Source organism: Schistocerca serialis, chromosome 5 (assembly GCF_023864345.2).
Source record: "Schistocerca serialis cubense isolate TAMUIC-IGC-003099 chromosome 5, iqSchSeri2.2, whole genome shotgun sequence".
In the NCBI taxonomy this organism is placed as follows: domain Eukaryota; kingdom Metazoa; phylum Arthropoda; class Insecta; order Orthoptera; family Acrididae; genus Schistocerca; species Schistocerca serialis.
In genome coordinates, this window is record NC_064642.1 from 760103496 (window position 1) to 760129698 (window position 26203).

The 26203-nt window shown below is 40.6% G+C and overlaps 1 protein-coding gene across 3 annotated transcripts in view; it reads left to right on the plus strand.

Annotated features, from left to right (window-relative positions):
• The window catches only part of LOC126481205 (uncharacterized aarF domain-containing protein kinase 5), a 164905-nt gene that overhangs the window by 30804 nt on the left and 107898 nt on the right, over positions 1-26203 (plus strand). For all 3 annotated transcript variants that reach the window (XM_050104803.1, XM_050104805.1, XM_050104806.1), the window contains exons 3-4: positions 4283-4508; positions 25793-25927. In XM_050104803.1, the coding sequence (XP_049960760.1) occupies positions 4283-4508; positions 25793-25927 (361 nt within the window). The remainder of the gene's footprint in view (positions 1-4282; positions 4509-25792; positions 25928-26203) is intronic.

Below are 26203 nucleotides of genomic sequence, written 5' to 3' on the forward strand. Positions count from 1 at the left end.
ACTTCCTCAATTAGTACCAAGTCATCCACGTCAAAGGTTGGTGTTGAAGCTTTTTCATTACATTTACGCAACCTTTCGTCTGCTGCTCATTATAAATTTTCTTTTATGACATCGTCTAAGTTGTCTCCATGTATGTTATCATCATCTTCTGGCATTTAAATATCTTCAAGAGTGGCTCACCTACGAATTTACCATGCATTATTTCAATTGGAGATAAAAAATTAGCAAAATGTGAAAGTTCGTTAAGTATTATTTGGAATTGTAGTACTTTCTGTGCCCAAGTTGTATGTCTGCTTGAACAGTATGTCCTACATAACCTACAGATTTCGTTCGTGATATGTTCGCGAGGTCTACCTCATGGGTGATATTTTGAGATAGCAATGAGTCTAACATTTTCCCATGCTAAAAACTCTTTAATGGCTTTACTCACAAACTATGGGCCATTGTCTGTGAACAATGTACATGGATTTCTTGTGTCTGAGAAATATTCCTGTAGACATCTAATCACCGTCTTTGTGTTGGCATTTTTAATAGGATAAATTTAACATACTTACATCTACATTCCACTAGTACAGATATGTAAGTAACTCCCCCCCCCCCCCCCCCCCCATCCTTCTATTCATTGGTAACTGGCCTAAGAAGTCAGCAGCTGTGAGGTCATGCAAGCCTTTAGGTATTATCGGGTATAACTTATACTTTATGGATCTATTAGCAAGCTTCACATATATGTTGTACAGACAGTACTTTTTTACTTAAGTTCTTAAGGTAGTAAATTTTACCATATGTCGAACACATTTTCGTACCCCAAAGTGTTCATAACCTCGATGAATAAATGTAATTAAATCAAGTTCTACTCATTTCTGTATACACAGTCTCCATTTGAGTCTAATTTTTTCTACTCTCCAAAACAAATCTATCTTCCTAGGGTCTTCCCACTTTTGTGGTAATGACATGGAAAACACTCACAGGAAGTATGTTGGATGTATTTCCCAATCTGGTTTGAACTTTGGAAAATGCTTATAAAAGTTCATTCCACTTCCCAACTGTAATTCCTCTAGTAGTGCTGGTGTGCTGAAAGATTTACCTTTAACTTGACTTTCTGTTAATTTCCTTCTAGTTTTTGACAATTTGTCCCATAGTCTTTTAAATTCATTGGTGTTATTAGTGACATCTTTCCTGGAAAGCTACCCATTTCCTAAAGTGGGCAAAGTTTCCTTAAATTTGTGATCTAACAAACCTGTATGTATGTCATGCGCATATAAGGAATCTCTGTTGTCGCTTCTCTGTTCTAAAATTTCTATTAATGTTTATGCATCTGGCATCTGATCTTTTACCTGTTTACATTCTGTTTCTGAAAAGTTACATAAACTGTTTATGTCTGTATGCAAATTGTTATTATGTTCATGTACCTATTCCTGAACTAAGTCACATTGTTTCAAGACTTTGATGTGTATTTCTTCTCTTAACAAGTCGAGTCTTTGATCTAGCTTACATGCTAAATGCGCCTCTAATGCTTCATGAATGTCTTTGACATGAGTTTCTAATTCTTGTCGCAGTCTGTTTTGGTTTTCCATTACTTGTTCATGAGTGTCTTTATGCTGATTTTCTAATTCTTGTCACAATCTGTTTTGGTTTTCTATTACTTGCTCTTGAGTTTCTTTAATCTGATTTCTGAAGTATGAAAACTTTTCATCCAGTTTTTGTAATAACGTTTCCATATGAACTTCTGTAAACTTTACATCCAGTTTTTGTAATAATGTTTCCGTATGAACTCCTGTGGACATTTTCCTTGTTATCACTGGCAGAAACAAACTCATAAATATTACTGAATCATCACACTACCACCATAAGAACAATTTTGAAGTAAAATACTGGTGTAGCTCACTGTAGTCATACTTGTGCTGGTGATGGTCTGATTATCAACGATTACATGATGATGACGCAGTGGTTTAGACAGCATGCTGGTGTTTTGATGGTGTAGACTGCCTGCTGGCATTGGATCAGTCATCGACAGCTGCATGGTGGCTGGACATTGCTGGCTGCAAGCTTGTTTTTCTAGGGCTGTGTGTTTCATTGGATTAGACAGATGCTCTTAGCCCAGGTGCATCTGTGTTGTTGTTTATGTTCCCTGTTGCATCATGTTAGTGCTTCATACTCCCAGCTAGGGTGGCCACGGCCAGACAAATTGCATGACTACCACACTCTATGTCTACTTCATCGACTCCTCGTCTCGCAAGCACCCCAGTACCTTGCTTCAGAGATTAAACACCTTTCATGCCATCATAATCGAAACACGAGGTCACTCTTCTTTGGTATCCTTACTGGCACTCACAAAACAAAAACTTTTGCAAACTCCTCCTCAGTTGCTGCTGTCCACCTCTGGAACAAACTGCCCCTTACCTTGCGCAAAATTCAATCACCTGCTGCTTTTAAGAAGAAGCTGAAGCATTTCCTACTATCATCCTCATAACGTTTTCCACAAAGTTAATGTACAAGGCCAATCCTCTCCTCTGTCAAATAGCAAAGCTATTCATAGGAACTGGTATAGCATTGATGAGACAATAGCGTCCCTGTTGCCTTGTGTCATAGCTTAAGATATGCGTGTACATGCAGTGTGCAAGACTTGCCCTCACATGGTCTATACAGCAGTTTCTCGTTGTCGTTGTTGGACATCCTTTGTATTGCAGAATGATGCCAACGCTAGTGTGGCAATATTTTTATGAAGTGATGTAGCAGTGAAGTACATTTTCTTTAAAAGATTAAAGATTTGTCTAACATTTCTATGAAGTAACAAAAGGAGGGAGAAATTGTGGTAACAGTAATAAATTAAAAACTTAACAACAATTCATTCGTACTATACAGTAGAAATAGGAAGTTGCTGGTCAGCTGCTTTTGTCTTCTTAATATGCCTTTATCTGCTTGTAATCCATGAAAGTGGACAAATTAACATGAAAAACACAGTTCTTCAACCTCAGTTTTCACCCTTGACCACTGACTAATCGTAACTCAGATTGTGGTTTGATCCCCGATTACAACAAGAGTTTTGAGCAGAGTTCAAAAACTTTGAATCAATAGGGCAACACTAGTGATTTTGTTTAGTATGCAGCCACTTATCACTTTTTTGAGGAAAGTAGCAAACAGTGGATGGACTGAGTTTTCTTTTACTTGTGTATTTATTTTAATATTTTGATTATATGTATCTTGAAACAGCATCAAAATTTTTCAATCTTTCTCCAATTTTTATGTTTTTTATAGCTAATCATAGAAATAAAAAACTAAAAATCAGTTATATAAGAAACCAATTATTCTGAGCAGTTTTAACAGTCAGGTTAAACTGACATGGAAAAAAATCAATATAACAAAAACCTGTTATTTCAGCGATAACTGCCACACCCATGGAACCCTCAGAGTGTGAGTCCTACTAATACTTACCTGGTTTTTTTTTTTCTCTCCCTCTTCTGGAAGCAGCAAATTGTTACTGCAGCTGTGTCTGCATAACTGATCATGTCAGGCCTCTCATTTTCATACCTAATCAAATTTTTTTCTCAAGTGTTGTGTTTAAGTTAGTAATGATTATTTAGAAAACTATGATTCTGGTTTATTTCTGAGGATAAGTCACTTAATTGTTGATAATCATGTTAATTGTGTGTGCCAGAACCACCACAGCTGTATTAGGTACATTTATTATGTCACAACCTATTTCATTCAGTGAACATCTCCAGATGACAAAATTCACCAACAATCTTTGCAATTCATTCTCTCAGAATTGTGTTGGTATTATGACTTAAGAAGTCTAACTATGTACGTTAAAGTTACATTCTTGAACATCATGAGCAGGGAATACAACATGCTGTGCACACTTGACTCAGGTCAAGTGTGCGTAGTATGTCATTTACCTGCATTTTCAGTGTTGCTGGATGCTCATTGAACAAAAGTGGTTGTGATATAGTAAAGGTTCTTCCTAACACCAATTTGTTGGTACTTTGATGCTATACAGCAGGGATTGTTTTAGGTGTGTGAGTATTTTTGTAAGAGAGAATGGTGGAGTTCCTTGTGTCTTTCGAAATGCAGCTGTATAATAATATTGTGTGTGAGATTGTCTTTTGTGTGACTAGAAGACTGCCAGTAGATCTTTCCATTTAGCTTTTGATATTCAAAATGCTGATCATTTAGCTTTTTATATTCAAAATGCTGAGGACGTTTTGTCACACTGTGCAATATCAAATTATTAATTTATGTGACATTATTAGGAATGGATATATAATGGAAGTTTTTGTCACAGATCATTGCGAGTGGGCCTGAAGATCTCATTTGATTATTGGTGGTCTTTACATGGCCTGGATGAAATGTCGGACGAATATGTTGAGGCGCTGAAACCAATTCACCAGAGAGCTGCAGATAGTATTCTGGATGGCTGTCTGAAGAATGGTGGACTTTATGTCAAACTAGGTCAAGGTCTTGTCTCATTAAACCACATTTTGCCTCGTGAATATCTCGAAACGCTTAAGGTTTGTATTTTTCTGTATACCATGTTACATTATTAACCATAGATTACTAAACCCTTGTAAAATTCATGGGTTGCGCTAGGTATAAAATAAGACATTTTGTGCTTAACTAGGTATGTAATGCCCCACAGAGATCTAATAATTGTAATTAACTAATGCATATCCTCTACATATGACTTCCTTTGAATAAAAAACTTTATGATGGTTTAGTAGCAATGTAACAGTTTTTCCGCTTTAGTGTTGAGAAGATAGGTACTCTGTCTTATCCACAGAGTGAAGGTTTATAGCTGTTCAAGTGTTTGAATGACATAATGTTTGGGTGGTCCTGCTCATAAATTTCTGCTAGATATTAACTGCAAATCCCCTCCTGTATTATATGTGTAGTCCAAGGGACACATTTTCAGCCCAAAGTGTAACAGCCCTGCTTTCTTTCAACTTAAAATGTCATTTTTCTATATAACCTGTAAACCTTTTAAACAGCAAAGCTAGCCTCCAACCTTGCCTTAAACAATTTTGCCCAAAATATCATTTTGATCCATCACCATTCTCACAGAACCACTCCGTACAAGCTTTAAAAAAAAATCCTGACAGCCAGCGTTGTTTTTCCTTTCTCAGATTCTTACATCATGATCACAACCCATCCATGTAAGAGTCCCATAATCCCTCAAAAATGAAGACTTCATCATTATCCTCTCAGTGGACAAAGAGCCTGCAATTGTGGTACTTGACAACAAGTGAATGTCAGAAAATATCTGTTTCAGCTTCATAACACCTCTACTAGTAGCATCTTCCATAGGGATCTCAATCCCATTGGTACAAAGTGGCATCCTTAAAGATCTAAGGCCCTCTCAAAGACTCACGTCTTAGTCCATGGAACGTCTTACCCCATTCAAACAGTAGTTGTGCAATGTCACATTACTAATTTGTGCCATATCATCTTTTGAAATCTGCAAACTGAACTACCTTGATGAACATTCCACTATTGTTAGTTTCAAAGCATGCACTTAATTTGTGTGATTTGGTAAACCATCTGGAATCTTGTGTACTGTGCTTATATACCCCAACCATTACCTGTATTGTTTGAAATTTATGCTTGTGTCTCTCATACTACACCTTGCTAGTGTCCATTAATTTCAGCTGCCTCCATTCCAAATTCCGTGCTTAAAATAGTTCCCACCCAATACAATACCTACAATATTCTTCCTCTCCACTTAAATAAACTTTACACATATCACCAATGACTTCACATTTGAAGGGTAAACATACAAAGGATTCGGCGAATGTAGCAACTACATAAGTTTGGAACTTTTCATAACACATTTTCAGGCATTCCCCACAAGAGGCCCTCAGTTATTTTTTAAAAATGTGATTGGTGAATGCTCTTCCCAGGGCTCACAACTCTTTGTGGGTACATTCATGGATGGCATGGGGCTCTGAGCAATTACAGTACTCCTTCCTTCTTTGTCTTGCAATTCTGTTCTGTGACTGCATCTTCTCTTTGACTTGGTCTGTAGGTCGGGTTCCTTGTTGACAACCTGGCTCTTCTCTTGGTCACTGACTAAGGTTGCTGTTCAAATTTTTTCTTTACATCTTTCCCACATTACTACAGCTAGCATAAAGTTCGGTCCCAAGAACTAAGTTTGACCTCCATTTTTTCAGATTGAGGAAGGTCACCCATTGTGGCACACAGTCCATTGCTGTGCAATTCTGTCTTGAGTACCTCATATGTCAGTGGTTGAATTAGGTGCCCAAAACCTAATAAGATACAGCCAATTCATTATAGGAGGATTGTGAGGTACCCGCACAGTCTTAGCCCCTAAGCAAGGAATGCACTGTTGGTGCCAGAGCTGCACCCTTCCACTGCATGCCAAGGAGTATGTGCCTGTCAAGTTTGGTGCCCCATGGAGTCAGAGCAACTGTTACCATGCCAGGCAGCCATTACTATTACAGTGTAGTGTCCATGGGAAGAAATCCTGGCTGAAGTGATTGGCACCATGCTGAATGATCCCCAATGAGGAGGATCAAACTTTTGTACACTGGAGGCCATGAGTCTCCCAGACGTATTCCCATACATAACAAATAGGTTCATTGCAAAAAAGTATGACACAAAGGCTTACCCATCCATTGCCAAGCTATAAAAGGAAAGAAATTTTTGTGGCGGCATTCGTAGCGACAAGCAATTCGCTGTAGAAACGGCTTACGAAGTCACCGCCACACTTTTAATAGCGGGCCGATCGGTCCGCTGGAACAGTGAACAGAAAGATGAAAACCCAAACACTCTGATTAAATAAAAGTCGGTACTTATCTTTATTAACGAAGGTACAGAAACACAGTAGTGAACTCTGTGTCTACAGAAATCTGTCTAGTTTGAGTCGGAGCGGCTAGGTCAGCGTCGGCTGACGACAAACAACAACTCTGCTGCGATGAACACACAACTGACTAGCAAGTACACAATTCGGTGGCGAGTATACAACTGAGCGGCGAATACAGAACTGTCCTAGCGCTCACGACTCCAGCGCTTAAGAAACCAGAAGCCAGCGGTGGCGCGAACACAACAAGGTGTTCCACCTCCCGAGATAGATGCCCAGCCAAAACACATGGCAGTGCAGCAACAGTTTTGCGTTAGAGATTCCCCTGTGACCCTGGTGCAGTAAGCAGAGAACCTCCCATATTCTGGGGTCTGGAACCTGACAATGGGTGTAAATCCATCTGGTGACAGGAGAATAACACCAAGAGTGAGAGGCGATGTCTCAGCACATAACAGTTGTGAAGCAGGTCTGATGTCCGGCCTGTCAAACAACGCTTAGTCCACCCATGTTGTACCATGCATATGACCTGCCGTAGCACTGGATCTGGTGCCACAACAGAGGCAGTATGGAAACTGGCGATGAGGAAGCAGTCTACCATGTGCCTTGCCTGTGTATACAGTTAAAAACAGAGCAGTTCCTTCTGGTTGAGTGGGGCATCAGCGCCCATGGAGAGTTGTGCAGAGCGTCTGTGTTCTCATGTTGCAATGTAGGACAAAAATGGTTCTCAAAATTGTACCTGAACAAGAACAGAGTCCACACCGAAGATAATGAGTGGCTTTGTCCACTAAGAACACAAATGGACTAAACATGATTCCAAGGGCTTACCGCCAGTAATTAAATGAAATTTTGTGCCATACAAGAACACATGAAGTTTTTTGAGAATAATATTACTGAGCTGAGGTGAGTGTTTTTGCCACAAAGGCAATAGGCTGTTCAGAGCCATGTGGATGGCGATGGGTCAGGACTGCTTCCAACCTAGTACTCGGACCAATTGGTAACCAAGACCAGATGCTTGCCAGGACGAAATGTTGCAAGACATGGTGCAGAGTGAAGACAGTCCTTGAGCTGCACAAAAGAATGCTCACAAGCTGCAGACAGAACAAAAGGGTGATTGTAGCTGCTCTGGGAATGAATTTGTAACAATAAGCTACTTCGTTGAAGAATGCCAGAAGTTCTCTTAAATTGGATGGGTGGGCAAAGCAGTAATGGCAGTAACATGTTCCATAAGGTCCACACACTGCTGGGTAATTTCATGACCCAAGTAAACAATAGAAGGCTGGAGAAATTGAGACTTGGCAGCATTGCATTTTAGGGCCACTGCCTGTAGAGCTGCAAACAAAGAACGGGTGTTATGTAGGAGAACCTCCATGGTGGCATTTGTCACGATATCATCAAGATAATTGATGCACTGAGCGACACCCAACATAACTTGTTCTAAAAACTTTTGAAAGATGGCAGGTGCACTAGCAACCCCAAACATTAGCTGTTGATATTGATAGAGGTTTAAAGTCATATTAACCACAAGGAACTTGTTTGAAGCCTCATCCTACAAAATCTGAACATAGGCTTTGGCCAAGTCTATTTTTGAAAAGAATTGTCCTCCAGCCAACATTGTGAGCAACTCCTACATCTACATCTACATATATATTCTGCTAGCCACCAAGCGGTGTGTGGTGGAGGGCACAATTCGCCCCAAAGTCATATTCCCCCTCCCCGTCTGTTCCACTCGCAGACCACTTGAGGGGAAAAAAAGACCGTCTGACTGCCTCGGTACGAGCTCTAATTTCCCTTATCTTTGAATGGTGATCATTGCGCGATTTGAAAGTTGGTGGTGATAATATATGCTCTACATCCTCGGCAAAGATCAGATTTCGGAATTTAGTGAGCAGCCCCTTCCGCTTAGCCCATCGTCTATCTGCAAATGTGTCCCACTTCAAACTTTCTATGAGATTTGTAACACTCTCGTGATGGCTAAATGTACCAGTCATGAATCTTGCCGTTCTTCTTTGGACCTTCTCAATCTCTTGAATCAGACCCAACTGGTAAGTGTCCCATACAGACGAACAATACTCTAAGACTGGATGAACTAATGTATTGTAAACTATTTCCTTTGTTGAAGGACTGCACCACTTGAGGATTCTACCAATAAACAGCAATCTCGAGTTTGCCTTGCCCGTTCCTTGTGTAATCTGATCATTCCATTTGAGATCATTTCGAATAGTCACACCCAGATACTCGATGGATGTTACTGCTACCAAAGACTGGGCATTTATTTTGTACTCATACTTTAATGGGGATTTTCGCCTTGTTATACACAGTGGGTTACACTTACTAATATTGAGAGATAACTGCCAATCATTACGCCACACATTTATTTTCTGCAAATCCTCATTGATTTGTTCACAACTTTCGTGTGATACTACGTTCCTGTAGACTACAGCATCATCGGCAAACAGTCTAATGCCACTGTCAATACCATCAACCAGATCATTTATGCAAATTGTAAAAAAGCAGCAGACCTATTACACTACCCAGGGGCACACCTGAAGTTACACTTGTTTCTGTTTAAGTCACCCCATTCAGGACCACATACAACTCCCTGTTAGAAAACTATCTATCCAACCACATATGTCATCAGATAGGTCGTAAGCATGCACTTTTTGGGGCAAGGGACAGTGCGGAACCGAGTCGAACACCTTTCGAAAGTCGAGGGGTATGGCATCAGCTTGGGAGCCGGTATCTAGAGCCTGTTGTGTATCATGCACAAAGAGGGCCAGCTGTGTCTCGCATGACCGCTGTTTCCTTGCATGACCGCTGTTTCCTAAAACCGTGCTGGTTTGTGCAGATGATCTTCTCAAAGTCTAGGAAGGTCATTATGTCTGAACACAAAATATGATCCATGATTCAACAAACTGATGTCAGTGAAATTGGCCGGTAATTATGTGCATCTGATTTTCTACCCTTTTTTATAGATTGCTATGACCAGGGCCTTCTTCCAGTCCTGTGGAACTTTCCACTGTTCCAATGATCCCTGATAGACGATGGATAAGAATGGCGCTATATTTGTAGCATAGTCAACATAAAATCTTACGGGGATACCGTCTGGGCCAGATACCTTCCTGGTGTCTAAGGTTCTTAACTGTTTTACAATCCTAGATACACTAAACACTATGTCAGTCATCCTTGCGTTTGCTCGATAATTGAAAGGGGGAATGGTGCTGCAGTCCTCTACCGTAAACGAGTTTTTGAAAGCTCGGCTTAGAATTTCAGTCTTCTGTTGATCATCATCAGTTACATTACCCATACTGCCAGCAAGAGAAGGTATTGAATTATTTGTTGCGTTCGTAGATTTTACGTACAGCCAAAATTTTTTGGGTTTATTTTTAGAATCTGCAGATAAAATATTGCTTTCAGATTCGTTAAAAGAATCTCTCATTGACCTTTTGACAGCTGCTTTCATTTTCCATAATTTCTGTTTGTCAGTGGGTTGTTTATTTCCTGTGTACTCAAGATTTTCAGTGAATTGTTCTGCGACGTGTGTTGTGGATCCAGAATGAGATTTTCACTCTGCAGCGGAGTGTGTGCTGATATGAAACTTCCTGGCAGATTAAAACTGTGTGCCCAACCGAGACTCGAACTCGGGACCTTTGCCTTTCGCGGGATGTTGTGGATGCTGGTGGTCTATAAAAACATCCTAATACGGTGGTAAATCCTTGTCTGATTGTCAGCTTTATCCAGACTATTTCACAGTCCGACCCAGTATCAATCTCAACTGCATTTAAACAGCTTTTAACTGCAATGAACACACCACCTTCCATAGCATCAGTCCTATTCTTCCTAAACATTGTCCAATCCACGTTCAAGATTTCACTGCTATTTATGTCTGGTTTCAACCAGCTTTCGGTACCTAATACAATATTGACATTGCTACTGTTTATTTCAGAGAGTAACTCGGGGATCTTGTTACAAACAATTCGACAATTTACTAACATGAGATTTAGCATATTTAAATCCTTTGGAATTACCTGTTTAGGTGAACTAACAATTTTTACAATTGGCACACCCACATCAGTATTTTTCAGGCCAATGGTTTGTTTCCCATGGGGAGGAACCTAATCTAAAAAAAAACCATGTGCATGCCACTAGTACCCATGTAGCTGCTTCCTGTGTGTAGCGCACCCCTGAGCTATTGAGGGGCGTCCTACAACCTCCTACCCCATAGCGTAGGTCGAGGAATCTACAACCATTTTTGTCACAGAGTCGACGTAGCCTCTGGTTTAGATTCTCCACTCGACTCCAAACCAGGGGACTCCAGTCCACCCTAGGTACGATGCTGCAGATCGTCAGCTTGGCTTCCACTCCTCGAGGGATGGAAGCCACCTTCGCCAATTTAGCCAGCCTTCGAAAGGGCCCAAGGATTTCCTTGGAACCCTGATGACAGGCATCATTGGTGCCGACATGTGCAACAATCTGCAGCTGGCTGCACCCTGCACGCTCAATAGACGCGGGAAGAGCCTCTTCCACATCCAGGACAAGGCCCCCCAGTAAGCACACTGAGTGAACGTTGGACTTCTTCCCCACCCTAGCCACTATGTTCCTGAGGGGCTCCATGACCCGCCTAACATTGGAGCTCCCAATAACTAACAAACCCCTACCCCCACGTGCCTGTCTGGACCTTACTGAAGGAGTGGCCACTATCCTGGCAGAAGGTATATTCTGATCCGGCTCATCCTCCCCCCCCCCCCCCCCCCCTTTCTTGTCTGCAGACAGTGACTAAGACAACAATGTAACGGTATGAATATCAACACCCACTGATTCCTGCAGTGACTCTTGAGGGAGTAGAGATTGACATATCACCACTGTGTGACCCTTTCCTTCTTTTACATTTATGGCAAGAAGCCCAATGCTTGGTGCAGGCCACCCACTTGTGCTGTATGAAACAAGAGGGGCAAGAAGAAAAAGGTGTTCACTGTTCCTGCTGCCAACAATGTGTTGATCTGTGGCAGCCCGGTTGGCTTGTTTATACTGCGGCTACCTCTTCTCCCAGCACATGAGGTTCCAAGCCCTGGATCTGCATGCTGTCAATAATGACTACACCACTCCAAGCCTCTAATTGGTGACCTGTTGTGTGAGAGACCTCAAATGATTGTGAAATATTCAAAACTTCTGCCAACTTAAGGGCAACCTAGTGCACCTCCTTATCTGGGGCCAAATGAATGATTGCAACATGGACCATAGTGCCTGCATAAGACTCCTGAGGGTTAGCCGTGATGAAATAACATGATTTAGGCCGTCAGTCTCGGCCGCCCAAGTGTGATACGATTGCTGTGGCTGTTTGCGACATTGTTAGAATTCAGCACATGCAGCGGCAAATGCGTATGCTTCTGATGATACGAGGACAACAAATGACACATATCGTCAAAAGAAAGCAATGCTGGCTCTTGCAGAAGGGCTAACTGGTGCAGTATGTGATACATATGAGGGAGTATCCATGATAAGGAAAGAGCCTTACACACCTCCTTGTCGATCACCTGGAATGCCATGAAATGTCGGTGAAGCTGCCCTTTTAATCATCCCATTGTTCCATGGATTCATCATACAGAGGGAACGATGATGGTGAGTAGCTGGCAGTGGAGCCTGGATCAGCATAGCCAACAACCATTCCAGCATGGCTGTATTTGTTGTTTGTTGTTGCAGGAGTGACTAGAGTGGAGCCTCCATGGAAGAGCTGAATGGCAGAAAAACCATAGGATCTGAAATACATGAAAATCATATCCCGCTCGTCATCACTTGTGTTCTAACTAGAGACACAAGAAAATACATGGCCATAAAACAGAAACAGTTTATTAGGTCACAGAATGGCAACAGGGATACACTGAATATAGTTGCACATATTGCACACATTGACAACTGAGAGGCTTGGAGACCCATGTATAGCGTTATGAGGATTCTGTCTCCATCTGGCATTGCTGGAATCGTGTTGTGCATGATCCGCGTACCAGGTGAGTGTGGTTGGTGACTGTTGCCCCTGGCAGCCACCTCAGGTAGTTGTAGGTGTGCCATTTGAGTGTCGGTGCACACTATGCTTGGAGTAGTGACCCAGCTCGCATCCGCTGTGGGCAGTAGGTATAATAACCGGAGGGTTACTACAGAATAAAAAACACATTACAGAGAAAAATTCGCAACTGCTGTGAGAAACTCCTGTACAGAATGTTAGGAGTGTGCCCCAAGGAAAGCTTTCAACTTGAATTTGTGATTTAGCACTCAATTTTTTCAGTTTTACTGGAAGTCTATTGAAAATGAAACCTGCTGGATAACGTGCACCTTTCTGTACAATGTGTAAGGAAGTGTTAACTAAGTGTATATTTTTTTTTCTGTTGTTCACAGAATGAATGTTGCAGTTTGTTCTGAATGGAAAAAATGGAAATGATCGTATGGCATTGTTGACTTGGGAATCCCCATTCGGGGAATTTCGGCCACCATATTCCAAGTCCTTTTTACTTGACCCCACTTCGGCAACTTGCAAATCAATGATGATGAAAATGTTGTTGAAGGACACACAACACCCAGTCCCCTGATGAAAATCGAGCCCGGGTTCCCTGCGTGGAAGACAGTAACGCTACCGCTATGCTACGGAGGCGGACAGTGATTGAATGATTGAGTATCATCAGCAACATATCCCTTGATGGCATATATGTACAGGGATGGCGGAGATAGAATTGTGAAATGCCCGAACAACAACCTAGACGAAGTTGGCTAACTGAAACTGCAGATCAGTCTGATTGCCTGTTTCTGGACTAAGAATATTCCTAGTGAGTCCACAGAGTTGCACCAGAATACACCATCATACGAGATAACAGAGAAATAATGCAGAGAAAACAGGGCATTTGTGTTTCAGGGTTGGAGACAGTGACAATTCTTCTTGTAGCAGAGATAACAGTATTCAGTTTCTGCACAAGATCCTGAATGTTATACTTCCAAAAAAGCCTTCCATCTATTCTTAGTCCTAAAAATTCAAAACGGTCAACTTCGTTGACTGTTTGACCACTTTCAGACAATAAAATTTCGTTTTTGCAGGAGTTACGTGTTAGGAACTGTATGAATTGCATTTTGTTACAGTAAAATGTGAACCTGATTGAAAGCCAAGTGCCGATGTTACTGACTATCCTATTAGCTACATCATTTATATTAAGTTTCACGTCTTTCACCATAAGACTTGTGTCATCTGCAGTGAGAACAATTTCTGGGTCATCTGTTGTGTTTAGTATCATAGCATTGATATATATCACGAAAAGTAATGAACCCAGAACAGAACACCCCCGCCCCCCCTCCCTGAACTTAACAAGCCCCCAGTCAGTTTCACAGTTTCAAACCTCTTCCTTGTTTGTTGACACTGGAGGACAACCTTCTGCTTCCAACATTCCAGATATGAGGCTAGCCATTGTTGAGCTTATTTAAATTAAAGAAAATACCTACTGTCCTCAGCTACTGTCTAGCCCTACTGCCTCGTACACACAAGAATCAGTAGCATTTTCTGTGGATACTCCTTTTTCTGAAACCAAACTTGAGAGTCTGTCAGCAGAATTGTCACTGAGATGTGCCAGCACTCTCGTATACATTGCTTTCTCAAAAAAGTTTTGAAACCAGTGGTATCAAAGAAATTGACCAGTAATTGTCTATGTTGTCTCTTTTGCCCTTTTTGTAAAGTATTTTAGCCTGTCAGGAAACTAAACGTACTTGAAAGATACGTTCAGATGACTTGAGTACAAAATTAACATGTGGTGCACTGATCTTCATAATCCTACTTGAAATTTCATGGCACCCATGGGAGTCTTTACTGTTAAATGATGTAATAAAGTCAAGTAGTGATTGGCAAATATATTGCTCACCTCTGATGAATCACTAACAGTTCAATCTCATACAAGAGGAGAGTAACGTGTTGATTACTAACATTCTGTTCTGATAACGGTTTCACAATTGACTATGTAACCTCTTTCGCAATTGACCATACAGTTTTAACTTTGTTCTGAGAACTTTCTTTTCTCTTTGTGTACTGCATTGTTGTAGCTTGTTTGATGACATTTCTCTGCACTTTGACGTATTGTCTGTCGTAACATTCTGGTACCGGGCTCAGACTGTTACGATACAACTCCTGTTTCTTCCTACATGGTAGTCTAATGCCATTAGTTATACAAATCAGTTGTTTATTAGTACTGCATATATGCTTGAACTATTTTAATGGGAAATAGCTGTTAAAGATAGTGGCAAAAGTTTGAAGAAGTATATTTGTCATTCAAATATTCAGTATTGTAGACTTCTTGCCAAGTTAACCCTTTGTCTTTTGCTTCAAGTGTCTATGTTGCAAGTGGACTCTATATCTCTAAATCTTTTGTTTACTAGTTTGGGATATGACTCTTCTTTGATTCCTTTCAGTATTGCTGTCTGTGCAACATGGTCTGACAGGCCATTACCAAGTTTTTCCATACTGTACCCATGAAATAGAGAACAGGCTGTGGAAATATTGTCTGGTGTTTCCCTGAACCCTAGAAACCATGTAGCCTGAACAGAGATCTTTTAGAGACTTATAATGAAAAGTTTTTTCTGCGAAAATTCAAACTGTCCTGAACAACCTTAAAAGATTTGGTCTTTACAGTGTTTTGATAAATCAGCTCTTTTGGATGAAACATTACATTTGCGTTAAATGGCCACAGAAAATCTATACACTTTAGTCCTATTCCCCCAAAATGGTAACATACTGGCTCAAAATGTTCCAAGAAAAACAGTGAATAATGAGTATACTGAAGCAAAGCTCCTAGGTTCTTCTTTAGTAATAGAATCAACTACAAAGAATAGAAGGTCAAGGACAATTTTTCATCATACATAAAAGGCTTAGTGGAATGAAACTAATCAAATTACATCCCTCTTAAACAAGGGATAATTAATTCAGGTGTTGTATGGTTCGTAGAGCTTCTTGTCAGTACCACTAGCAGCTTTCTGTGTATTGGTAACTACCTACAGGAAAATTGTGCTGTATAAATGATATGGAGGGACAAGGAACAAGAATATTTTTACAAAAAGGAAGTGCTCATTTAAAGTTCTAAACACTTGGATATATTGTCTGAGCAGTATTTTGGCCCATGTACTTCCAAACTGAAAGGCACTTGTCCAGGTCTTCATCGCAGCCATTTATAATGCTCCTTCTTGTAATTTCAGATAGACAGTCAATGTTCTACTACAGCAATTAATGGAGAAAGAAAGAATACAGTACTATGTGTGCACAGTAACTTGATAGCTCTTGTGTAGCTGATTGGAGCCAATAAATTTTGTAGAAGTCACCTGGTATTGACTTGTTTCCAGTTAGTGGTAACTTGTCAACAACAGTACCGTTTATGATACATTTTTGTTGCAGTATTTTGTAGTTTGCACCAACAGGATTTCATTTTCCTCTGTACAAATACATTTAAATTATTGTTACCACTTTGTGTAGAAGTATGATGTACAGCTACATATTCATTTCTGTTATATAGTATCAACCCTGAGAGACTAGTCCATGTGCAAAGCAATAATTGCATGCATTAGCTTCCAGCGGCCATTACTGAAGGGTCAAGTTATTGTGCATGCATAATAGTTTTAGGCAAAACCAAACAATGGAAAGTTCAGGATGGAATAACAAGGTATTATGTAAAGGATAGATTGCTACTAACCATATAGAGACGTTGAGTCACAGACAGGCATGACTCCTCTCCTATATATGGTGAGTAGCAATCATCCTTTTCATAATTCACAGTGGTTAGCACACTGGACTCGCATTCGGGAGGACAACGGTTCAATCCCGTGTCCGAGTGGTTAGCACACTGGACTCGCATTCGGGAGGACAACGGTTCAATCCCGTGTCCGGCCACCCTGATTTAGGTTTTCCGTGATTTCCCTAAATCGCTCCAGGCAAATGCTGGGATGGTTCCTCTGAAAGGGCACGGCCAACTTCCTTCCCCGTCCTTCCCTCATCCGATGAGACCGATGACCTCTCTGTTTAGTCTCTTCCCCCAAACAACCCAACCCAGCCCCCTTTTCCTAATACTGTTTACAATACTTTTAGGGAGTTTAATGTAAATTACTTGACTCATTCTACAGAGTTGATCTTGAACACTAATGTGATTCTTCATCTTAATCTAAGGCTTCCATACAGTCACTTGCTGACCAATCTGGTATGGCAGTTAAAGATAGCAAAATGAAACCCGAAGTTTTAAATTTCATGTTCAAGAAATCATTCACACAGGAGAATTGCACAAACTTACTGTCATTTGACCATCAAACAGGCACCCGTATGGACGACATAGTAATTAGCATCCCTGGTGTAAAGAAACAACTCAAGGAGTTGAAAACAAATGTCACCAAGACTGGATGGAACCCAGGTTTGGTTGTGTGGAGAGTACTTTGTGGCATTGGCTCCTTACTTAGCTTGCATTTATTGCAAATCTTTTTCCCAGTGCAAAGTGCCAAGTGACTGGAAAAAAAGTGCAGGTGGTTGCTGTGTATAAGAAAGTCCAAAGAATGGACCCACAAAATTACAGAACAATATCACTAACATTGATTTGCTGCAGAATCTGTGAATGTATTCTCAGTTCGAATGGCCCGTTTCTCGCATGATATACTGCGAATTATGGGTGAAGGGCATATGGGAGATTCCATATTTCTAGATTTCCAGAAAGCATTTGACACGGTTCCCCATTGCAGGCTGTTAGGGAAGGTATGAGCATAGGAATAGGTTCAAGATATGTGGGTGGCTCGAAGACTTTTTAAGTTGTAGAACCCAGTATTTTATCCTTGATGGCAAGTATTCATTAGAGACAAGAATATCATCAGGAGTGCCCCAGGGAAGTGTGATAGGGCTGTTGTTATTCTCTATGTACATAAATGATTTGGCAGACAGGGTGGGCAGCAATCTGCAGTTCTTTGCTGCTGATGCTGTGGTGGATGGTAAGGTGTCAACGTTGAGTGACTGTAGGGAGTACAAGATGATTTGTAGTTGGTGTGATGAATCGTGCCTGTCTTTAAATGTAGAAAAATTTAATTTGATGCAGATGAGTTGGAAAAGCAAACCTGCAATGTTCAGATACAGTATTTGTAGTGTCCTGCTTTGCACAGTCACATTGTTTAAATACCTGTGTGTAACATTGCAGATCGATACGAAATGGAATGAGTATGGGAGGATTGTGGTAGGAAAGGCAAATGTTCAACTGTGGTTTATTGGGAGAATTCTGGGAAACTGGTTCATCTGTAGGGGAGATGCTAGTGTGATGTATTCTTGAGTACTGCTTGAGTGTTTGGGATCCATTCCAGGTCAGATTAAAGGAAGACATCGAAGCAATTCAGAGGTGGACTGCTAGACTTGTCACTGGTAGTTTCAAACAACATGCAAGTGTGACGAAGGTGCTTCAGGAACTCAAATGGGAGTCGCTGGAGGGAAGGCAATGTTCTTTTCGAGGAACACTGTTGAGAAAATTTAGAGAACCAGCATTTGGGGCTGACTGCAAAACAATTCTGTTGCCTCCAACATACATTGTGCATAAGAACCATGAAGACAAGATACAAGAAATTGCGGCTAATACGGAGGCATATAGATTGATAGATTGTCATTTTTCCTTCATTCTGTTTGCGAATGGAATAAGAAAGGAAATGACTAGTAGTGCTATGGGGTACCCTCTGCCACGTACTGTGAGGTGAACTGAAAAGTTTCGATGTAGATAAATTCCTGTAATAAACTTCCCTACCTGAGTCACTGCCAGTCCCAGTATATAATCTGACTAATTTTTTGCAAATACAAATAAAATTGAAAACAATGCTGACAGACAAGTTGTAATAGACTTTTCCAATTGTGATGCATAAATGATGATCACCATATAGTGTGTTTCAGAACACTGTGGGAGCCTGCTGTAAAATCAAGCAAGCTCATAAATAGTTATAACATTTAAATTTTTAAGCACAACCTTCAGCATGTTGTGAGACAATGCATGATGCCAAGCTACAACTTACGATTACGTGTGGGGAAATAACAACAGATAATACAATGAAATCATTGTTTTATTAAAAAAGATAACTGTTCATTTAGTGTTGATAGTATCGTAAGGCAGGTCCTCTGCAGTAGTGAATAAGTTGGATATCCTTCATGCAGCAGTGTGATAAGACTTATTGGCTAATCTTAACAAAGGGCCACCCAAACACTGCATTTGTTTGCAGTATAGAGCAGAAGTGTGAAGTGCACCTCTATGACCCGTAGGGATGAGCCAATGTCAGGATAGTATCTGTGAACCAGACACGTCTTTGTCCTGATAAAATGTGAATTAATCATATTTTGTGAAAGGTCTTTTCTTCACACTCCGCTTTTGCCACTTGGCATACATAGTGAGCCGTACTGATATATTTGCTGACAGTATGAAATATGACATTGTGATACTTCCAAAATGGGAGAAGCCACAAATCTGCACAATTACAGACCTACAGGGCTTCGACAAAAATATAGGAACACAGTAAGAAATGCATGCTTGAACATAAATGCAGATGCTAGTCAAGCCTGCAGGTTGCGTTGTTGTATTTGACCATGAACAACACCTGCACAATGCCCTTAATATGTTGCAAATGTCAGTAATGGTCAAAACAGTGTTCTGTGTAGTTTTGAGTGCATTATTTAGGGTATAAGTGAATTCGAATGAGGGCAAATTGTTGATGCTTATATGGCAGGTACTTCCATAACAGAAGTAGCCAAAGTGCTCTGTGTTTCAAGAGGTGCTGTAACAAAGGTTTAGACCACATACAGACGAAAAACATCACCCTATAACTCACAACGTGGCCAAAAGTGTGTGCTTCGTACTCATGACAGACAGTCATTGAAGAGGATTGTGACGAAAAATGAGATGACAACAGCTGCAAAGGTCACAGCAAACCCTGTCAGCACCAAGCATCACAAAGGGGGCTCAAAAAGCAGGGAATTGTAGGGCGGGCTGGAATTCCAAAACTATGCATCAGTGATGCAAATGTCTGTAACAGGAAACTGTCGTGCTGAAGCCATAAAACCTGGAGCTATGAAAGAAAGCCATTCAGTCAGATCAGGCTTGTTTTACACTGTTTTCAACTTCTGGCAAGTTTACGTTTGGTTTACGCTGTCTCAAACCTACAAGGCGGACTGCTTACTGGCAAGAGTGAAACATGGCAGGGGTTTGGTGATGATTTGAGGAACCTTATCGTAGTATTCTATGAGGTCCATTGTTTTTGGGCAAGGTTGCTTTTACTGTCGAGGGTTAAGTGACCAATTCTGCTGATCAAATCCATCTATTGGTACAGTATTCGTTCCCCAATGGTGGTGATGTGTTCAGTGACAACAGGGTCCCTGTTTACAAAGCTTGCATTGTCCAAGACTGGTTTTGTGAGGACGAGGATGAATTGTCACATCTCCCCTAGCTACCACAGTGACCAGATCTCAATATTATTGATACTTTGTGGTCTTCTTTGCAGAGAAGTTGAAAATCAAACCACGGAAAGTCCAGGGTGGAATTACGACAATATCATGATTCACAGACAGACACAACAAAAAGACTGCCATACATATTGAGTTTTTGGCCAAAAGGCCTTTTTCTAAACTAGGGAACACACACACACACACACACACACACACACACTCACACACACACACACACACACACACACACACACACAACAAGCCTGAGTCTGGTCTCAGTGCCCAGAGACAGTGGTCACAGTTATGCTTGCATGAATGTGTGTCTTTCCTTTATTTAATACGATCATCGTCACCTAAAACTGTAAGCATTTTGCAAGAGGAATAGTGTAAGATTATCTAGAAAACCATACAGTGTTTGTATTTATCCATTTTGAATGACAATGGTAATTTTGTTGTGTTTTTGGTCTTTCTATGTTTTCATTGACACCCTGTATTTCCCTTAAAACAGTTTTATGAAACTATTCAAATAAAGTGTTTCATACTATGATTGTTAAACATCTTGGCTTCCACATTAAAAGTAAAAGTCCATTTGGGCTTCAAAACGATATGTCAATCAAGAAGGCAGTCTTCATCTGTGTGAATGGTATCAAAATGTGAGCAGTCTCCCAGTGGTACCTTTTGTTTAAGCAGTTTGTGAGTAAATATGTTTTCTTAATCTGATGAAAATCTTTGACTGGGTTATTCACAGACTACTATCACTGTTACGTCTGGCACCTGTTAGGTAACACGCTAAAATCCTATCACATCAACAAGGAATCAAAAAGTCATAGTTAAAATTGTTGGTTACGAATCAAGAGTAGCTATTTTATTGGAGTGAGGATCTATTCATTATGGAGTCTCTTAGGATTCAATTCTGGATCTGTTGTGGTTTCTAATTCTTAGTAATAATGTACTCACACCTGGTGACTATGAGGCTTGATTGTAAACAACATCTAAATTGTGACTGAAAGTTAGTCAACCAAAGGCACAAATAACATTCTATCCAAAGTCATGAACTACATTACTGTCAACTCTCCTTCAGCCAATCCTTGCATAACCAGTTATTGCCATCAAACTGCTGTAGAGATAATGCCTATGGTCAGAATGACATCAAATTGCAACAGAATATTGTCGGAGAAGGGGGAAAACATTTCAGAAGAAAAATAAATAGTTACAAAATGTAGCAATAGATGGTGCTGTAAGCATCATAATTTAGTAGTGGTCAACTACAAATGACAAATTAATCATGCAACAATGCTTAAGATGTACGTTTGACGTTAAACAAACTGTACAGGTGTGATACTGTTAGTTACGTGAGCCAATCCACCATGGCAAGGAAATATCACATTGGATGGGATAAATCGGTTTCTAATTGTCCTGAGACCAAAAACCGCATAAAAAGCATCACTCATATTGGTTATTAATTGTCCTCAAGCCAAAAACCACATAAAAGCATTAATCAAAATCAAATCAAATTATTAATTTCCATGTCACTGGTGCAAAACATGTTCAGTATGCTGTCCACCGTTTTCTGCAACAAATTGAAATCGAGAAACAGCATGTTCCACAACTGATTAAAGTGTCTCCAGGGTCACGTTCAGAATGCATTGCACAATGCATGTCTTGAATGGACCTAAGTTTGCACTGAATGCCACATCTTTCAGATAGCCCCACAGTCACATGGATTAAGATCAGATTGATCAAGACGGCCAGGCTGTAGGGAAATGGCAGCTGATAATTGTAGCATTTCCGAAATGGCGCTTCAACAGCTGCTTAACTTGATTTTCAATGTGCGGAGGTGCGCCATCTTGCATAAAAATGATCCCATCCACACTGTTGGAGAGCTGGAATGATGTGGTTGCACAAAAGACACTTGTAGTGCGTACCAGTGACTGTACAGGTAACAGGACTGGAAGCACTTGTCTCTTCGAAAAAATATGGCCCTATGATAAATGATGCCACAAACCGGCACTACACAGTGACTTTTTCAGGATGAAGTGGTACTGGTTGATTTGCGTGTGGATTTTCCACTGCTCATATTTGACAATTCTGTGTATTGACATATCATGTCAGATGAATGTGGGCTTCATTTGTCCACAAAATCTTCCATGGTTAATCATTGTTCACTTCCATGTGAGCAAGAAATTCTAAAGCAGAGGTCTCTCTTGCTGGCAGGTCAACAGGAAGCAACTTGTGCACATGGGTGATTTTGAATGGATAGTAAAGAACAATGTTTGGTAGAATTTTATGCATCGTGCTCATGGCAATGTATTATGTTCGGGCAATTCTCCGTGCACTACACATTTGCACACCACCACTCATGTCATGCTGCATTGCTGTGGCCACCGCTTCCACTGACATCGAATCAATTTGTTTTCTCCCTCTACCAGGTTGCACACCAAAAGAACCCATCTTTTCGAATTTCCGAATCATTTTCTCCAGACCTACGGCAGTCATTGGACCAACGCCTTTTTTCAAAGCCTTCAGTGTCCAGAGCGACGTGTGCACAGTCATCATTCTTGTAATAAAGCTTTACCAGCAGAGCGCGATCCTGCATTGAGACAGTCATGGTGAATGTCGCATATGCGAAAGGAGGAAAAGCGTGTACCCAGTGTGTTTATACAAACTTCAATGGGTCGTGCGCATGACAGGTGTTTTCATTTACGTATCCTGACACATACAGTACCATTTATTGATAAATTTTCGCACTTTTTTTTTTCTTCTGCCATACGTTTTCCCGCTTTTCCCATAATATTTTGTTGCAATTTGACATCATTCTGAGCAGTGGGGTTATTTCTACAGTGTTTTGAAAGTTTAACTTTAATTATAATCACCCTGTAGAAAACAAGTTGACAATTCAGTAAGAGCTTTGAGCTCAATGCGGCTGCCATATGAATAAGCCTGATGTGGCCTTTAATGGCTTCGTTTGGCCACTCCTACATTGTTAAGAAGTATACATTGTTATCTTTTGTTCTATTGATCTGTTCTTTATTCTGCAATTAGCTGAGTCTAAATCTTACACAGTACTTTTCTGTTGCCAAGTATCTTGGTGATTCTTATTTTCCCTACATGTGTCTTAACTTTTGTGTTAGCCTAACCAGAATCAATGAACGTTTTGTGCTACTTATGCATCTGGAGATGCCGTTCCAAGTCTTCCATTTCTGTGTACCCAGCTGCACAAGACTGCATAGTGGTTAAGGCCCTGAACCAATATTTAGAAGAAGCAGGGTTCGGACCCCTAAGTTTTAAACAATGGAAAATCCAGGATGGAATGTAACAGTATAATGTTCTCAATGTTAATTTCATGTTATTTCATTCATTTCGATGACTGCTTCAAGGCCTGTGCCATCTGGATCCTTACCGCCAACACCAGTCTTTCTGAACTGCACAGGTGGGAACTTTCCCTGCAATATATCCTATATTCCTGTAACCCTCCTGTCCTCAACCTCCATTAGTCATTGTCCTCACCCTTCTAGCTCTTCCCTGTTCCCATTCCAGCACTACACAGCCCTCTGTTCCACCAACGTACCCAGTCTTTTCACGTCTCTCCTTTTCCGCTAACTCCCCTCTCTCCCCCACCCTCTGTCTAACCTGCTGACTGCACCTAGCTGCCCCAGTCTCCACCTCATCCCTGCATGCTCCTAGCAGCAGTTTACCATCCCCCACCCCTACCCTGCTATTCCTCCCCTTCCCTGGCTCAGCCTCCTCCGTACCCCCACCCATTTCCCTGTCCCACAGTGCCCTGCTGCTTGCATTCTGGCTCCAGCTGCCAGACTCTGTGGTTATGGGTGTGTGAGTTGCATTTGTGTGAGCATGTGTGTGTGTGTGTGTGTGTGTGTGTGTGTGTGTGTGTGTGTGTGTGTTTTTGCCAAAGGACTTGTTGGACGAAAGCTAACTTTCCGGCAGTCTTTTTGTTTTGCCTTTCTGCGACTCAGCATCTTTGCTTTATGGTGAGTAGCAACTATTCTTTTCATTATATTGTTATATTCAAGTTTTTTGTTGTTTCCAAAACTGATAAAGGCAAATGCTAAGATGATTCCTGTGAAAAGCGTATCGACTGTTTCCTTTCCCATCCTTTTTGTATTCAAGTGTTTTCTCAGCATCCAGCAACCTTGCCATTGACAGGACACTAAACTGCCCTCTTCCCTCCTTTCCTTTTGTGTACTAAGCGAGAGTGTTATCAAGTTGTCGTATGTGGCAGCAGCCACTTGCTCCTCACAGATATAGTTTGGACAGTAGGGACATCCTTGGGCTGAGCAGTTTATCTTGAGTAGTCTTTGGAGTCGCCAGAGGGTGGATAATGTTTTCTCAATTCTAGATCCAGTTTAGCACTAGTTTTAGCCAAAGAGATTATCGCACATGGTGCTGATATGAAACAAGGCATACCACACTATTTAGAGCTCTGGTAAATTCACCATCGTAATTGGAGCTTCTTTTGCCATTTTAAAATTTCACATGGAGGCTAGAGTTTTTAGTTACATCTTTGCTATTGATTTACAGTAGTCATTGCAGTTCAGAGGTGTCCATAAGAGACAGGTATAAATGCTTGTTTCGTGGTTCAGCACACTTCAGTTCACTCAGGAAAAAGATAATAGACAGTGTGTTGGGCATGTTTACTTTCAATGAAAGTTGGCAAGGAAAGTGATTATTTTTGATACATAGTGCTTAACTTAAATGCATTGTGTAAGAATACATGATAATGCATGACACCATGTCACCTCTGCTGCCCTGACCTTCCTCAGTGCGGAGGGTGTGTGACAGTTGCCATTCTTCAGGCCTCTTATCCACTGAAAATGTCTGATCATGATCATACAGTGAAGGCATTCATGGCTGGTGTTTGTGTGCTTAGTGATTTCTATTTGTGGGTTTGGCCCTAGTCCAAGTGTTACTGAGATACTGGCACACATCAGTTGCCAGCCACTATGATTGATGAATACTGACAGAGAGTTGAAACAGTATGAAACTATGTTCTCACATCTTTCATCCAGGCTCATTTGCGTTAGAACCATTGCCATCTTTATACTTCATTTTGCACCCTGTATACTCTGAAATCACCTACAAATTTAATTGTATACTGTTCTGGCTGTATAGCATACGCACAGCAAGTAAAATTTCATTATTTGCTATCCTTCCTGAGGCTGTAAGTTTAACACTAGCAGTGTAATTAAAAAATTGAGTGTTTGACTACTATGATGTGTTGTTTTCTACATATGTCTAGTTCTCATAATTTTCATAGTTATTGAGGCTGCATAGGTGTCTAAGAGGTATTGGCCTTGACTCCCTGTAGCTGCCATGATTTAAGTTGTAAGTTTTACAAAACATGCAGGCCACTTTAGTGACATGAGCAATGTTCATCAACCACTGACCTGTATTTATTGTTCATTTATTGATTAATTTGAAATTTCTTTTTTTTAAATAGATGTGTATGTTGAAAATTATTTGTCCCATATAATCAAAATAACATTTCATTGACATTTCTGTTGTAGGCCCTTCAGGATAAGTGCTTGACTCGTGAAACAGGAGAAGTTCTTCAGTTATTTATGGAAGACTTTGGAAAACCACACACAGAGATATTTGAAACTTTTGATGAGGAACCTATAGCAGCAGCTAGCCTTGCCCAGGTCAGTAGCAAACTTCATGTTTAAAGCTATATTAGACAGCAGTAAAGTACCCATTTACATTTACAAGTTCTCAAAATAAGAACAGAATTGATGAAAAGGAATAGAAAGGGGGGATGCCCTTACAAGGCTTTCTTGAGATTAAACGCAAATAAGAAGGGGGATTTTGATAAATAAACTGCAAAGGGAAGAAAAAGTAACTCAGATTGGGATGTACTTGAGGAGTGGGAACCAACTTTGCATATTTACAGTAGCAAAGTTACAAATTCGGTACACTGA